Genomic DNA, 17643 nt, shown 5'->3' on the forward strand with positions numbered 1-17643 from the left:
CTTGTCTCTCTCACTTTATCTCATGTCCCCTGCCCCATAGATTTTAGCATCTTTTGAAAGATGGGCAGCCTGTGATGGGTGTGGAGGGAAGGAACTGCCCAGAGCCCCTCGGCCCCACAGAGCAACGGAGCTGCTCTTGGAGCCTGATCTGCCTGGTGCAAAGTCCAAGAGCCGTGCAGGACACTCCAAACAGTGGGGCATGGAGTTCCTTAAGCCTCCCTGGGTGTCATGTGTCCATCTGTGAAATGGCCCCACAATGTCCGCCTCACGGAACAGCCATGATAATGAAACGAGGTCATCTAGGTGAAATGTCTGACACAGAGAGCTGCTCGGGAAGAGTAACCTCCCTTCTCTCTTACTGATATTTTTGCTTTAAGCACAATGAACAGGTAGCGTTGCAAGGCAGGAATAAGAGAGGTTGAGTGTTCTGGAAGTTTCCTTTGCCTCCCCTGCCGGTGCCCCGCCGGCAGCAGAAATGAGTTTGCCTTCCCAGAGTCATATGCATTCTCAATAAGATCACAGCCCATGAAATCATAATCCTCCACCCCCTCAGGGACAGATGACATATGGAAACTCGCTCTCTTCTGTCTGGAATGCTCGAAGCCGAGAAGTCAGCCATGTCTGTGAAAAGCTCCCCCTGACTGCGGTTCAACAGGATAATGTCTGAATTTTACCGCCTCTTCAGAGAAAGGAGCTACTGACTTAAAAAGACATTATCAGTCGGGCATTTGAAGAGGAAAGAAAACCCAGGTGAAGCATTCTCAGTGCTCTAGCAGCTGACCCTACTCTCATAAAGGCAATCTGAAGTCTGTTTATCAGCCATATTTCCCACAGGGGCATCTGGTCTCCTTCTGTCTTAACTTGTTGCCCGTTTCACATTTGTTGTGCAGGCCCAGAAACTTCTCCATGGTACTCAAGGCCTCATGCCATGAGGTCCATCAGCTGTCATTCCCCAAGATGCCTGGCTTTCATGCTGGATGGCCGCCCCACTCACCCATATGCTAGTCGAGTTCGTCGTTCCGGTCATGCTACCTTCCACCTCCCAACCATACTTAGCAGGTAAGACGTTCTAGGTCTTAAATGAGACCCTTAGAAAATAGAAGACACTCTGTGCCTGTCCTTCAGGACTCAACACAGCCATCACTGGCTCTCAAGCCCTTTCCCATGCAACACCTCACTTGCGTCTCATGGTAACTTTGCAAGTTGTAGAATTATTCCCGGTTTACAGAGGAGAAAACTGAGACTCGGAGAAAGACAGGGTTTTGTCCAAAGTCACAGAGACAATGAATGGCCCTTCAGATTCCCAGACCAGCGTATCTGCCCTCTGCCACGGCTGCCTAACAACAACCCTACCTCTGGTGGGGGCTGCAGATGAAGAGGAAGATGGTGGGATTGGCCCAAGCCTCAGTTCTGCTCTGGGGATGTGGGGATGGTGGAGGGCATAAACAGGGGGCTAACCGGGCCTGTGAATGGAGGGGCCAGGCCAGTGTTCACAAGGCAGGCCAGAATTAAAGGGGAAGCACATTGTGATGCAGCCCTCACTCCCAGGCTGATGGCTTCACTGTGGACCCGAGAGCCATAACCCACTCCTTAGAGTTCTCCAGGGCAAGGCAACCTCATGGTGAGTCCTGACTCTTCTCTTCCCTGACCTTGTGACCTTGAGCAAGTACCAACCTCCTGGGGCCTCAAAATACACACACACGCACACACGCACATATATCACAAGATAAGACATGTCACGTCCTTGGGACAGGTTCAGACACATACTGAGTTCAATGCATGGCAAATATTGCCTGGCCTATGGGCGTCAGCATCATTGGAGGGTCTCATGAGCATGTGAGACGGTCCACTGAGGGCTCAGCTGGGCGGGAGGAGGGGGCCAGGGGCCATGAAAGGATGGGATTTCCAGAAGAAGGGGCTGAACACGCGCAGAGCAGGCCTTAGCTCAGGGGTCAGCCATCCCCACTAACAGCATCAACTCACCAGAACTCAGGAAGCCGAAGACGCCCACTCGGTAGCCTGCGGTGACCACGATGAGGTTGCCAACAGCAGCCAGGAGGGAGCCGTCCAAGGCCAGGCGCCCGTCGCTCCCCCTGCCTGTCATGGTGTTGTGGAAGGTCACCAGCACAAACGCGTTGGGGGCCTATGGGTATTGGAGAAATGGGGGTGCTAAAGGTTGGCCCATCTCACCCCCCAGAGCTTGGTGAGGGCCCCTTTCCCATGTAGGCGCCAGACTCAGAGCCTGCACTTGACTCTTCCCATCAGCTCGGCTCTGCAGGCACATTGGCCCCATGTTAGGGGCTGAACTATGTCCCTCCAAAGTCACATGATGAAGCCCTAACCCCTGGACCTATAAATATAATACATACACACACACACACACACACACACACACAGAGGGTGCCAAAAAAATGTACACACATTTTAAGAAAGGAAAACTGTTAAAATTGTAATACTCAATATATACCGATAACAAAAGATGAATACAAGTCACGTTTGATTTCCGCAATTACAAGAGGTGCTCAAAGTGGCTCCCATCAGCGTCCAGACACTTCTGATGATGGCGAACTACTGCTTGAGCCACGTTGACCAACATGTCTACTTGTACACTTTTTTTTGGCACCCCCGGTGTATATATAAATATACACATATATTTATTTACCTTCCTCCTACAGTTGATGTGAAGACCAGTGAAACCAGATATGAAAGTGCTCTATAAACAGTAAAGCACTACCACTCACTTGTTGCTCTCACTGTGGCAAAACTAGATGTGCACTGGTCACCACTTACTGGACCAAGCTGTGAACTCCGGGACGCGACTGGCCAAGTCTACAGTAATCACCCACTAGCCTAGCTGAGTGACCTCAGGCAGATCACCTCACCTCTCTGAGCCATGGGCTTCTCATTTGAAAAATGGGAATAAGACCCCTTAGCAGTGTTGTGAAGATCAAAAGTTTGCTGTTCATTGAGTAATTAGTATGTGTCAGAGCTCCACTGATTAATTAGCATATATCCATGGTTCTATTTAATTCTCTCAAGAACTTTATGAGGCAGAAACTTAATCTCCCCATTTTCAGATGAGGTAACTGGGGGACATTGAACTTGAGTTACTTTTTCTAGGCCAGTGAGGTAGTAGTAAGCGGTAGGCTGGTTTGGAGCCAGAACTTAATTGAGCATCGGCAAGTATGGCATGTCCAGCATTAGACAGAACGGAACTCTATCACCTCCCTCTTTCTAGGCTCCAGACTTCGATTAATGCAGCCCATGAGAACGTTCATGTTTTTGGTGGCCTTATCACAAAGTTCCCGGACCAGCTACCTGAGATCAAACCTCCAAAACGCAGCTGACTCTCACTGTTAGTAAGCTAGGGCACCAGGAAGCGGTGACATCGTCACATGTACCATGAGATCTGTCAACACTGGGTGGGCGTCACCAGAAACTCATGTTTCCTAAAGCTCATCAGCTCCTTTTTGTCTTGTGTACTCTGACCCGTCCCCCAAAACAGGAAACTCAACACTCAATATCAGGATCAAAGCTGCTACTCAGGCAGATGCAGACTTCAAAACAGAGCCTAACCAGCCAGGGTCAAAGCCCCGAGCCCCACCCTCCAGAGCTGCCTCAAACAAAAGTCCACATGGGAGGCTCCAAGGAAATGGCCCCAAGGGGTCACTCCCCAGGGTCTTCCCAAGGGGCGGGCATTTTCTCATTTGCACACTAATTTGAATCCAGGCTCCTCCTCCCCAGCCTGTGGCCCTCTAGAGACCAACCCCTCCGCCCACCTTGCGTTGTTGCCCTTCCCTACCCACAAGGCTGGCACCCTCCTTCCACCACACCCCTGCTCAACAGGCACCGCCTGACTACCACCTAACACCTCCTGTCACTTTCTTTCCTCCATTGCTGTATTTGTCTTCAAAATTTATTTATTTGTTGCTCAGCTGTTTAATATTTATTTGCTTATCTGTGTATCTCTGCCTCTCCCACTAAAATATAACCCCCCCCCAGGGAGCGGCTTGCTTTGTGCACAGCTGTGTCCCACCAGGAAGAGCCCACACCCATCACAGGCCCCGGGTGACTATTTCTTACAGGACTGGATGGGAGTCCCCGTGCACTGCCCTCCGTGTGGGAACTGCAAGGGCGTGGGAGGGACAGATGAGGCCGTGCAGGAAGCAGGAGGACCCTCGGCTCACTCTCAGCTACTCAGGCCTTCCCAGAGACAAGACCGAGCTAGCGCGGTGCTAGGGGCACATAACCTGAGTGGGGGGGAGTGAACAGTGAGTGAACACGCCCGCAGCTGTGGGGACAGGGGCTGCTCACGGAGCAGACCCAGCAAAGGCTTTAGAACTCACCACACTTTGAGGGACAAACACGTTGAGATACAAGCAGTCCTCGCTGACTCCTGGAGAGGTGGACGGTCCAATGCCTGGCTGCCAGCAGCTGGCCCTGCAAATACAGACTGTCTGACTTCCAGGAGACACAACCAAGGGGACATGTCCCATGTCCCCTTCCTGCCCACCACCAGCGGCCAGAGCCCACTGCCCCCATTCCAAGGGCCTGGTGCCCATCCACTCTGAGCAATTAGGCAGCTTCAGGAGAGAGGAGCTGGGAGGGGCAAGTGAAGGGTGCCCATCACTGTCCCCCAGGGACAAGGCACCAACCTGGAGAGAAGGGTGCTCAAGATAGAGAAGGGACAATGGATGCCACTTGGGACCTTGACCCTTCTCTGCTCCGAGCATGCAGACCTGTCACTGGATGAGGTGTCCAGCCTGCTGTCTACATCAGTACCAAGTCCTAGTGTGTCATGTTGAGCATCTCCTAGCCTAAGAGCTGGGACCATGTCTGGGACACACCTAATGGCAGCATGATGGCAATCCACCCAAAAACTGACTCTACTCATCACCCAAGCCTCATTAGCACTGGGCTCTTGTGAACCAAGCTCTCCAGCTACTGTCCACTCCAAAGCCTGTGTAACTCAATCACCCTGCCTGCCCGGTGGGTATGTCCCAACGTGGTCAAGTGCTCTAATTCGTGTGCATCTGTTCCTTTTGTTTCCCAATGGTGGAATCTCATCCATGGTGTTCTGCATTTTTCTGCCACTGCCCAACTCGAAGTTTTGGTTGGCCCTTGCCTGGGTATTCTAGAACCTTCTAGTTCATCACTCTTTCTGGCGTGGGCCTGTGGGCTGCCCAGCAGCCGGCCATGGGTGGCAAGGGACAGGGAGGAGGCAGCTGCCTCGTGAAAGAGCTCTGACTGCCCATCGGGAGGGCAAAGGCAGGTGGGTGCTGTTGCCATGGGCACTCTGACTGTGGTTGAATTAGAAAAATCACAAAATCTTCTCTTAACTTGTCAACTACTAAAGCGGTATATGCATGGGAGGGAATGGGTGAAATTGAAGAGTTGATGAGGGAGGGAGATCAGGTATGAATGCTGGGTTTTTTTTTGAAAATTCCTTTTAATATTGTTCCTATTAGGGGGGGGAAAAGCCTCACCTTAATTTTTTTTCATCACATATTTTTTTCATATATTTTTTTTCTCTGCTATATTTCTCAGCACCGTTGAAGTCAGACGTGGCCAGGAAGGGTGACGAATGCAGCCCACCTGAAAGTGTGGCCCACAAAAACCACCCCTGTGGCCTCTTCCACGGCCTCTCTTTCCTGGATGCAACAGCCTGAGTCCCTGAATCACTGCGTGGAGCAGAGCACACAGGCTCCTCCATCACTAAATGGACTTTACAGGAGCAAGATAATGTTAAATCACTGATGGTTGGGGTCCATCTATTATATTATAGCAGGAAATGGCACCTTAACGAGTACACCCCCCAGCTCCTCAAGCTAGAACGCACTGCTCTGCCCACTGCTCAAGCTAGAACGCACTGCTCTGCTCTCAAGTCTCTTTGATGGATTAGAACAGGAGAGGAAGTCACCACAGGGTGTTGCACTTGAGACTTACCGTGGCTTGGTGGCATCCCAGGACCCTGTCCAGTTCAAGCGCTCTGGTGCCCGGAAGCGGCTCTCTGCCAGGGGCGGGGCAGCATATGGTACTCCCAGGAACTGGTCCACTTGCTTCCATGAAGTGCCCACCTGGATGGCCTGGGACCTGCCCAGCAGGCGGCCGTGGGTGGCGATGGTCACAAAAGGTGCAGAGGTTCCAAAACCAAGCAGAGGGTTATCTGTTGGGAGGGCAGCGTGGGGGAGGAGGGAGACAAGAGAGTTTCTAGTCACCAGAAACATTGTGAATATGCTTTAAGAAACAAAACACTGCTTTTTGTACTTTAAAAACGCTGGTAATTCATTCAGACTCTAATAGCTTACATCTAGTCAAGTTAATTTTTAATGTGAAAAATAATAACAATAATAATAAAAATAATAATAATAATAGCAAAGCCAGCCGATCTTTCCTGGGTGCTGACTATGCTGAGTGCAGCTCTAATCCCTCCTCTCATGACTGTCATCTCATTGATTCTTCCCAAGAGACTATCGTAGGCACAGAACCCCGTACTCAGAACACTGGGCCAGATGTGAGCCGCAATTCGGAATTATTTGGATTTTAAGACCAGAAGGACACAGACATGCAATGTGCAATCTTCCTGGGAGATGTGAAACACAGCTCCATCACCAAACACATCCAGCATTTCTGTGATAAAATGCATGAATGGCTCCTAAGAGGAACGAAGAAAGAATATAATTTCTTCATTCATTCCAGGTCAGTTTTTGCCATCAAATGAGTTTGCCACAAACTTACAAAAAAAATTTTTTTATGACTTGTAGAAATTTCGGATTTCAGGATTGCAACAAAGGAACTCGTGAGGAAACAGGTGTAGGGACCAAGGGAGGGTAGCTGCCAGGACTTCCAGGCAATGTAGGATTCGAAGCCCACCTTTCTGAACCCCAACGCTGATCACACCCCATTCTCACAGGATCGAGGGCCAGATCAGGGCCCCTCCCTGGGCCTCTGTCTAGGCGTACGAGGCATCCCTTCCTTTGTTTATGTCTGACTCCCACCCAGCCTAGTAGGTCCAGGCCGGTGCTGCTGCCATCACAGCTCTGTGCTCCCAGGCGCCATCCACCCCTTCCTTGTAGGGTTAATCACCAGACACTTAGCAGCCTCTCTGCAGCCCTATCTCATCTCTCCTGCTACATTGTCTTTCGTTCATTCATTGATTCAATAAACTTTTGTTGGGCCCGGCTCTGTTTCAAATATCACTTTCAGGAACTTGAGAGAAGCCTGTGTTTGATTCCCCACAGGGCTTAGAGCCTTGCACAAAGGAAACTGTGTGTGTGTGTGTGTGTGTGTGTGTGTGTGTGTGTGTGTGTGTGTGAAGTCTCTTATTATTTCCAGCAGGTGTGTTTGCTCTGCTTCCCTATAGGTTGATTGAGACAGAAAGCTTTGCTGTTTCCTCTGCAGCTCTTTCTATTTAAAATACATATGTGATGACTAACTGGGAGCATGGGAGAGGAGCAGACAGACAGATGTCTATCCGTTCCTCAAGAGCTTGGCATAATGCAGTGGTTCCACTGGAGGTGGTTTTGCCCCCAGGGGACATTTGACAAGGTCTGGAGACATTTTGGGTTGTCACAGGGTCGGGGAGAGAAGCTCCTGGCATCTAGTAGGGTAGAAGCCAGAGATGCTGCAGAACATCCTGCAATAGCTTAGATCAGCCCCCACACGTAAGAATGATCCAGGAACCAAATGTCAGTGGCTCCTGGGTTGAGAAACCCTGGTGTGATGTGTGTTCATGACCTCCGGGCCCCCGAGGGTCAGCATGGTGAGGAGGAACCAATGACTCATCTAGGGAGGCAGACTTGTGTTGTATGTCCTGGACCAGCTACTTTGGGAAAACTTCATAATGTTCCGGACCCTCATTTTTCCCACCTGCAAAATAGGAACAATACTAGTCCCTGCAATACAGAGCTGTTAGGGATAAATAACATGATGGTTGGAATGTTCCAGGTCCAGTGCCTGGAAAATGGCAGTGGCTCAACACATACAGAGGGAGCCCCAAAAATGTACACACATTTTAAGAGAGGAAAAAGCTGTATTAAAATGGTAATACTCAATATATACCGATAACAAAAGATGAATACAAGTCATGTGTCTACATTTTTTTGGCATCCCCAGCATATGAAAGAAAGAAGAGAAAAGGAAAGAAAAGAATAGAATAGAATAGAAAAGAAAAGAAAAGAAGGAATGAAGACAGGAAGGAAGGAGGGAAACTGAATGAAACCTTCCCTGTTGCAAAAACATTGGGGACCCAAAATGGAAACTCAGGATGGAAAGAAATCATTGCTGCTTTTGACTCTGACCTCAATCACAAATTCTGGCTGATCTCACCCCCACTGCTCCTTCTTGCAAGATTTCCTGTTTCAATTGTAAATCCTGTTTCAGGCTAGCGGGCAAGACAGTGGGAGCTAAAGCAGCAGGCCCTTCCGGGGCCAGTGTCTTTTGCTCTGCAGCAAACAGCCACATTGCACGCATGTGGCATCCTCTGAGGTGGGGAGCAGAGACAGAACATGTAAGAGCGAGGGATTTCGAGGGAGTGCAGGCCTGCTTCCACCAGACAGTTACTCAATCCTCGCTGCAGAGGCGGCCTGATGAATCCCAGACCGAGTGAGATCCAACATGGGGAACGTGTTAGATGTGCGGTTCCCCGTTTGGAAATCTTTTACAGAAAGTGGTGAATTCTTTCCAGAATATTCACAGATGTAGGCCGTTGAGGTATTTCTTAGCTACTTGGGTTAAAAAAAACAAAAAAATAACGATCCGTAGCTCTCTAAGTGCCCTCAGTACAAACAAACATGTCTCGTAGGCAGATCCATGCGGGTGAGCATTGTCTGCAGCGGGTGAACATTTCACATGGAATTTGAGTCCCAAAGAATTCATAGAGAAACAGTCTAATTTGTTTTCCAGAACTCAGAACCTCAAAGTTAAGGACTACCATGTGGATTAGCTACACTGTGGGTGAAATACACTGTTGAAATCTAACTTGACTAAATAATAGAAATGCCCAGATAGAAGATAAGACTTGAGATTGAGGGCCCAAGAGCTCAGCATATAGCAGCTGAAGCACCCCCAAGCCTGGGGGGCGCACTCATGGTCTGTCTGAGGGCTGAGGTGAAGGAGGGGCAGAAGAAGAAGATATCATGGGCCCAAGACAGAGTGGGGCCAAACCCATTACCCCCTGGTTTTATAAATAAAGTTTTATTGGCACACAGCCATGCCCCTGGATTTACATACTGCATTGCCTGTGGCTGCTTTCCTGCTATGATGCCAGAGCTGAGCGGTTAGGGCAGAGACATGTGGCGGTAGAGCCTAAAATGTTTATTATCTGGCCCTTAACAGAGAAAGTTTACCGACCTCTTCTCTAAGATGGCAGAGAGAGCTAACATTTCTCAGAAGTTATTAATTTCATCCGAGAAGCATGTCTCATGGGGAAGGTGTGTCCCCCGGGCCCCCAGTTCTCACGTGTCCTGTTATACAGATCTTACCTGCCTCACTTAGGGATGGATTTGTATGTGGCCCTCCCCTTGTCTGCTTCATTCCTGGATCCCCAGCACCGAACACAAAGGTCTGACACATAATCGCACCTTATGGCATGTTTTTAAGCTAAGCTGAGCCAGGAGCAGCTCCCCTCTCTGAAGGGACTGTGATCTGGCAATGTTGTTTTGTGGGAGAGCCTTGCACCTAGAGATAGGAAACCTGGCTCCAAGTCCCTGTGCTGTCACCACTAGCCGTGTGACATCAGAGAAACTTAACGTCTCTGGGCCAGGATCTCCTGGTCCCTAAGATGGGACAAAACCCTGTCTTGCTACCTCACAGGATTAGTATGATGACCAAAAGAGATAAGGCACGTGAGAGAACTTTCTCAACTGCCAAACTGTAATAAAAAGTGGCCTATTTCATGATTCTACTAACAATGCCAAAGGCCAAAATGGCTTCTGTAACTCAAAGGAATAAATGAATAAAGGTGGCACAGGAAATGTCTACGTTAGAAGTAGGGTTTTGCACCTTCCTTCAGTCCATCCCAGGTGAGTGCTACCCAGCCCAGGATAACTTTGGCCAACTTTCCCTTAAGAACCTCAAAAGCCACCACATGCTCAGACAGTCTCTCTCAGCCATACCCAGGCTCCCAGGAATGGCCCCAAGGCCCAGGAGTGGACTTACTCAGCTTCCGATAGATATAGGTGGCTTCTTCACGGAGCAGAAGTTGGCAGTTCTGGGCCTGCAGGCTATGAGTGCAGATCTGGGTGTCAGGATAGAACACACACCTCACAGCGCCAGGTTGGGTCTGCAGAGCAGTGACAAGGCAGGCCTGGTGTCGGGAACATTCTGCAGAGCAGAGGGACAGAGTGAGGGCTGGGCCTCAGAGATGCGACCTGTCATGTATCCATCCAATCATGCATCCGTCAATCCATGTATCCATCTAATTATGCATTCACGCATCCATGCATCTATCCATCTATACAATTACTTATTTATTCATTTGAGCACCTACTATATATCTCAGGCACTGTTTTAGGGACTGGGAATAAAATGGTGCTCATGAGGGACCAACTCTCCCACCAATCTATTTTCCATACAACGATAAAGTGTTTGGCTGCTTATTTAATTCGCAAATGTACTCTTGTCAAGGCTTTCCATGCTCCAGCCCTTGCCTTCCTCGTCAGCCTCATGTACCCGCTGCCACCATCATCATACCTACCATGTTCCACCAGGAGTTATGTCATATCCCATGTGCCAGGTCCTGCACCAGACAATTTAAATTATCCATGGCATTCATGGTTTTTACTCCTGGAAACAGCCTTGGAAACAGAGCTACCTCATTCACTTGGGCAAGCTGTGCACTTCCTAACGTCCTTATTTATGGCTCAGTCTCTGTGTTATGGCACCACCTAGAGTGGTGCAGTACACAACCTGTACATCTGCACACAGCAGCCCTGTTGGTAAGATAGACATATTGTTATCCAACCTTAGGGCGGAGAAGATTCATAGAGTTTCAGAATTGGAGGAGTGTGAATGTTATCTAACCTAAGGCTCTTGCAGACACTAACATCTTTGTAGCCTATTCCTATGAAGTGGCCACCCAGTTTTTGTTTAAATCTCAGTGACCAGAAACCCTCTAAAGGAAGTATGCATTTGTGGACAGCTTTGCCTATTAGAAAGTTTTTTATATTGCACTGAAAGATGTCTCTTGAAATTTGAGTTTTAGGCATAGGTCTTAGCTTTGCCCCATGTGCCTGGCCAAAGAAGTGTATTTCTTCCTCACCGTGATAGCCCCTGTAATGTCGGGGAAGCCATCACAGCTTCCACTCTCTCTTCTGTGTCAGACTAGCTGCCTAGATCCCTCCTCTGATCCTCCTCCGACCTGGTTCGAAGTCGCTCATTTTCTGAGTGGCATGTCCCCATGGAGACCTTGACTATGGGCTGAGAAGGCTGCAGAGGAGGGCACACCCAGCGTCCTCTCCCCAGGTCACTTCCTTCCTGCCAGGCACCCCAGGTTATCTTGGGGTCTCCTATGTGTCTCTGAGGTCAGAGTCTTGAACAGCACTTATGTGAGAGTGACTCCATCCCAAGCAACCCCACTATCTGGGGCAGGGGTGGGGAGTGGGTGGAAATTGCCCTTACCCAACAGACAGAGGTCTCGGGCAGCTGAGAAGTCACGGGTGGCAGCAGTGCTGACATGGGCCACATCGAAATTCCTGATGGACGGGTCAACAATTACGGAAGAGAGGGCCAGGGACTGCCACGAGTCCAGAGTGACTAGGAGAGAAAGCAGGGAACGGTCACCCACACACAGCTTTCACCTGGTGCACGAAGCCAGCAGAGTGCCACCGAGTAATCCCAAAGGGCAGCCCCAGGCCACCTTCTCCTGGTCTCCATTCCTTCACCCATCCCGCACTCTACAACAATTTATTAAGAGTGTTTTTTTGTTTGTTTTTTTTAGAGCCAAGTTCTGTGCTCAAGCCTAGGAATGCAAGGGTAAAAAAAACAAAACAAACAAAAGCATGGTTGTTTCTTTGAAGCAGCTCACTGTGGAATGGGAGAGAAGTTTAGACAAACATCACAATGCAGTTGTTACAATGCAGTGAGTAGAATAATGCTAGGGTGCAATGATACACAGGCATATCAGTGTTGCTATGGGATACTGTGTTTTGATTCGCGCAGACAGGCTATCATTTAATCCTCCCCCAGCCCGTGGAGGGAGAAAGGACCAATGCCCTCCACAGTGGATGCTGTGGTGTGCTGCCCAGGCCACCTCTCATTTCTCCAACTCTTGGGAAGTTGTTGGCTGGGGGCTCCAGCTGAGTCCCTGTCCAGAAATGGCCTTTGATCCAGGTGAGCTGCCTCCCCTCCCCAGGGTGAGCCTACATCCAAAAACTAGTCCATGTGGGTACACAACGGCCCAGCCCTTGCCTCAAGGCGGGGCGTCTCAGAAGGGCCAGCCAGCTTCCAAGCTCACTGAGGCATCAATGGGGCCACATTGTCCGGTTTTCACAGCAGTTCGCCTCTCCCGCTGCCCAGGCCTGCCCCCTCGCTATCTTAGCTCCCAAGAGCACTGCACCCTGAACTCCCTGCATGCACATCTCCATGGCAGAGCCTATTTCCTGGAAAACCCCAGCTAAGACAGGACATGCTGTCACAGCCAGAGAGAGGGGCTGCTTGGCAGAGATGAAGAGGCCTGTCAGTGTCCCTGTGGGGACAGAGGTGGCCCTGAGTAGGGGGCTTAAGGTTCCACAGACTGCTGGGCTTGCTCAATGGATGCATTATAATTCTATCCACAGGGAGCATTAAAAATGACAGCATGATGCCTCCCATCATAGGCATCCATGGTCCTTTGCAAGTGCTGATTCTAGAACGCCCTAGGGAGCTGTTGAGTGGGGGCATCATTGGTAGTTAATGGCAACATCTATGTACTTATTTATTTTTTTGTCTTTCACTTTTTTTCAGAATACCACAGTAGTTTACCCTTACAATAAATATTTGTGAGCATTCACCTCGTGCTAGCAGAACACTGTGGCACTCTTATGAGCTAACACACCCATTTGCCTCAATTTCCTCGTCTGTGAAACGTTCTCACTGGTGATCCACGCAGCATCCCAGGTGGGGCGCCTCCTTCACCAGCGAGGAGTCAGAAGCTGGGAGAAGTTACATGGCTTTCCAAGAACACAGAGATGGACAGTGACCGAGCCAGAGATAAACCAAGACTCTTGGCTCTGAGCCAGGGCTTTTTCTGTCCCCTCTGAGCTTCCTACTTAGCTGAGCATCCTTTCCTCAAAATTGTCCCCAGGTATGAAAAGGCTATTGTCTTTAACAGAACCATGCTTTTAGCCGTGTCATTTTTATCTCAAACCTGTCTTTGACACGTAGAGCATTGCAGGAAGGTGGGGGGGGGGCGCTAAAATTAGAATGGTAAGTAAAGTACCCAAACAACCTAGCACCACAACCTTTTTTGTTTGTTTCTTAAATAAAAACAGCAAAAGAGAGGAAAACATTTATCCAGAGAGGCCACCACATGACACAACCAGATTTCTCATGGACTCAGCAGGAGGAAGGAAGACCCCAGACTCGTCCTGAAGCTCTGGGGCCATTCTCAGAAGCAGGAGACGCGTCTTTCTGAACTTGGGACCTGGCTTCCTCACAAGAGACACTGGGGCTTTCATTTTCTTGAGCATACAGGGCACATTGCTATTTTCATGGTCAGTCCAAGTGGCATTTTTGCAACATGACCAAGCTGAGCTGCATATTTTTAGGTGATGAATCCACTGCAATTTCACAGAAGAGTTATGATAGGGTTTCAGGACCAAACTGGCCAATTATGGCCTTAAAATGGAAGCCCTGGCCACACTCTGCATTTAGATTGATGTCTGGGGGAAAGTGCTCTAATTGAAGGGTGAATTTCATCTCTAAGGTGAGAGCCAGCTCATCTGTCGCCATCCCAGGGCCTGGAGCCAAGTCTCTGCCACACACACACACACACACACACACACACACACACACCACACACACACACACACACACACACACACCATCGCCATCCTTCCGCTGGCAGGAACCCTGGGGATGAGTGATTGTTGTGGGGCAGGATCCAACATCTAGGGTCTCTCATGAAAAGTCTGAGAACGAGTTCTTTGTGAACGCAAAAGCATCGTGAAGTGTGAAAGCTGGGCATTGAGGTAGCGTTTCGTGCAAGTTTGCTATTTGCCAAGAACCTGGCAACACCATTGCATTTATAGTCACTATAGCCCATGCTGCAGGCGCCGTTCCTGTGCACAGCTTCCAATCCAGAAAGTAGACCCGGCAGCACTCCCAAAGGGCTTAGCTGATAAGAGGCGATGTCAGGGCTTGAGCCCAGCCCTGCGGGTGAATACACCAGGTTTACTCTGATGCCAGACCTCCGCCCCAATGAGCGAGGCCGTGGAGACAGCTTTCAGGACCCCCAACCCAGGAGCAGCATCTGTGATGTGCTAATTAGCTTTAATTTTTTTTCTTTTGTTTAAAATATATTTTATGGGTGGCAATGCCAGCATCATTTATTTAAAAAAGCATCATCTCCTCTTGAATTGGAAATGCCGTGTTTATCATATATTAAGTGCGTACGTGTAAATGACTTTTGTTTGGTGAGTATGTATTCTTTTTCATTCGTTTTGTTATTTCTGGCTCTACCCCCACACTGCTTCAACTGCAGTCATTTTACAATATAGTTTATCATCTAATGGTAAAAGTCTTCATATATATATAATATATATATATACTATATATATAGTATATATATATATATATTATATACATGTATATATTTAGAAATATTTATATTTCATGGTTATTTTTGGTTATTTGCTTATCAGATAAAATGTAAAACCATTTTGTCAAGTTCAAGTAGGCTCCTTTGGGGTATTAATTGGAAAAATTATTTTGAGAAAAAAATTTAATTTTATGATATTTAATTTTGATGTTATTAAGAATGGAATGGGATTTTTTTTCATTATATTTTGAAAATGGTTATCATTGACCTAAAGGAAAGCTATTGATGTGCATGTATTTCTTTTCTAACAGGACACCGAACTTGCTCTCGGTGAAACTCACAGAATACTGGAAACACTTCGGGCTCTTCTCTCTGGGGCTGCCTTGAAAACAGGCTCAAACCAGATTCCAGATTTAGCGATGGCCTCCAGCAACTGGAACTAATGAGTAGCTCTGAGCATATGTCATAAATGAGACATGCTTGAGTTTCGCTACCAGCTCCTCCACTGAACAGCTCTGTGACTTTGGGCCACCCACTCCCCGTCTCTGAGCCTCCATTTCCTCATCTGTAAAATGCAGACGTTACAAGATGCTCTCTCCTAGGGCGGTAATCAGGAATGAATGAGGAGGTACTGTAGGTGAACAGCTTAGCACAGAGCGGGCATGGGGCAGGAGGACTCAGAGAATACAGACACTCTCATTATCTCTGGGCCAAGCTGCTGGGGTTTTGTGACGTTTTAGTCACTGTCTTTTCAAAACTGTGGGAAGTCTGAGCCTGGCTGAAGTATCGGAGGGAGTTCTGTAAGGGGTATAGGAGCCCAAGCCATTGCAATTGATCCCCAAATCTCCCCGACGTCTGCCTGATTCCTGCTTCCTCTGCCCCGCCCCAGCCTTGCCCCAGGGCACCTAGTTTCCTGCCCTCTGCCCTCTGGCCCTGTGACTCTTCAGTAAGGTCATTAGCCCAGTGGCACCAGGCAACAGGCAGTGTGCGTGCCTGACTGGCCACTGAGCCTCCATTTCCACAGGAGACCTGATGCGGAAAACAGTGTCATTTGTAAATGGCAACATTTCAAGGTTTTACCAGCCCTGCACATCGCAAAACGAACCCATCACCTCCCCATGCCTCGGTCCTGCTCGTCAGCCCCACTCTGTGTTTTTCTCCTCCTGTGGTAATGATTCCAACACCCACTCTCTTATCCAGCCCAGAAATCCTATCATCTTCATCGCCTTCTCTGCCCTCATCAGGTCAACTCTGCCTTCTCAGCCCCCCGGGAACGGTCCTTCCTGTTCCATCCAGATTTTGGCCTCGTCAGCTTCACCCCAGTTATTGACACTCCAGTTACTGAGACCCGGGAGGCTTCCCTTATGCCAGTCTTGTGCCCTCTCACGCCATCGTCACACTGCGGTTGGGGGTGCCTCCCAATCTGATCACGGCACTCACTGCCTAATGTCCTTGGGGTAACAGGCAAAGCCCTCAGAGGTCTCCAGCAGCATTACCTATCCCACTTTTACAGGGTGGACCTGGGTGCACCCCAAACAGGTCATATAATCATAAGAAATGGAAAGAGATATCGCTTTACTATGAAATTTGAGTTACGTATGTTAACTCACATCAACCTTCCCCATAGCATATAGGAGTCACAGGGAGCAAAGGTCACAGAAGCACTCCCCAAGGTCAGAAGTCACTCCCCAAGGTCACAGAGGTATTCCCCAAGGCCACAGCACAGAGACTGGTCTCAGACCCCAGCAGCACGGTTCCCACTCTGTCGCCCAGTAGCATTGGTGAGGGAGCGACTGACAAGGCCCACCCTCCTTCCCAGCAGCAAATGTACTTCCTGTCAGTCCTGGGCGCAGACCCTGCATGGAGGTGGTGAAGAGTCTTGGCAACTCTTTCATACTGTAAAGACAGCCTAAGTAGGAAACAGTCCACCAACTGTCTAAGTCCTTGGAGAACACGCCCTTGGAGGAAGATGGCCATGCAGAGGAGGAGTGGTGGTCCTGAAGGGAAGAGAGACACCAGTGTCACATGGTCCCTTTCCTCTGTGGTGGGATATACTAGCAACAGCGAGTGGGCAGGCATAGAGTGCTTAAAAATTCAAGATTATCTGATTCCATGTTATACTACACTACTGATATGAACAACACTAAATAAAGCCCCAGAGAGGGCCAGTGACTTGCCCAAGGCCACACAGCTATAAAAGGCAGCAAGTCAGCATTTGTACCCAAGACAACCCTATGGCATTATCTTTCCACTGTGCACCGCTGGGGGTGGGGGAAGGGGACATGAAGCAGAGAAGCAAATGGCAAGGTGGGGACAGCTGGGGCCCCTCCAGGATTCTGGGGCAGCATAGCCTGCGACATCAGCACAGGCAGGCCTCTGAGTGACATCAAGGTACTTCTAGCCCCTTCTGGAAAGCATTGCATCTCTTTTACTATAGGCTAAGAAAAAAAAAAATCACTAGACTAGAATATATTTGAAATTTTCCACCAATATATGGAAAACGATGTTTAATGCCATTTCCTGCCTCCCTCCCTTTCTGCCTTCCTGTCTTCCTTTCCAGACATCAGTTAAAGACTAAATGTTTGATTTGGATTTCAAGACTTCCTTAATTTCAACCATTAATAATAGCAAAAAAGTCAAACACACTGAAAAAAAAACACCAAAAAACCCACAGAACTGCAGACCTGTGTTAATACAATAGGGACAGGTCTGTCACTTGCTGGCTGGGTGACCAAAGGTAAATTCCAGCACTGGTTCTCATCTTCCTCATTTGAAAAAAAAGGAAATGTGCTTTCCAATGTTTTTGAATCAGATCAAAGTGCAGACATGTCAAACCAGTAGCAAACGCCAACCTTCTTTCCAATGTTCAAATAACCACAGACCCATTTTTTAAATGAAAAAAAAAT

General features: G+C 48.7%; 1 protein-coding gene across 1 annotated transcript in view; it reads right to left on the reverse strand.

Annotated features, from left to right (window-relative positions):
* Positions 1 to 17643, reverse strand: part of TG (thyroglobulin) — a 256235-nt gene that overhangs the window by 115499 nt on the left and 123093 nt on the right. The window contains 5 exon segments of the mRNA XM_019651274.1: positions 1984 to 2143; positions 4347 to 4440; positions 5947 to 6166; positions 10159 to 10323; positions 11620 to 11754. Coding sequence (XP_019506819.1) covers positions 1984 to 2143; positions 4347 to 4440; positions 5947 to 6166; positions 10159 to 10323; positions 11620 to 11754 — 774 coding nt within the window.

The sequence above is a fragment of the Hipposideros armiger genome, unplaced genomic scaffold (assembly GCF_001890085.2).
Source record: "Hipposideros armiger isolate ML-2016 unplaced genomic scaffold, ASM189008v1 scaffold_157, whole genome shotgun sequence".
Classification (NCBI taxonomy): domain Eukaryota; kingdom Metazoa; phylum Chordata; class Mammalia; order Chiroptera; family Hipposideridae; genus Hipposideros; species Hipposideros armiger.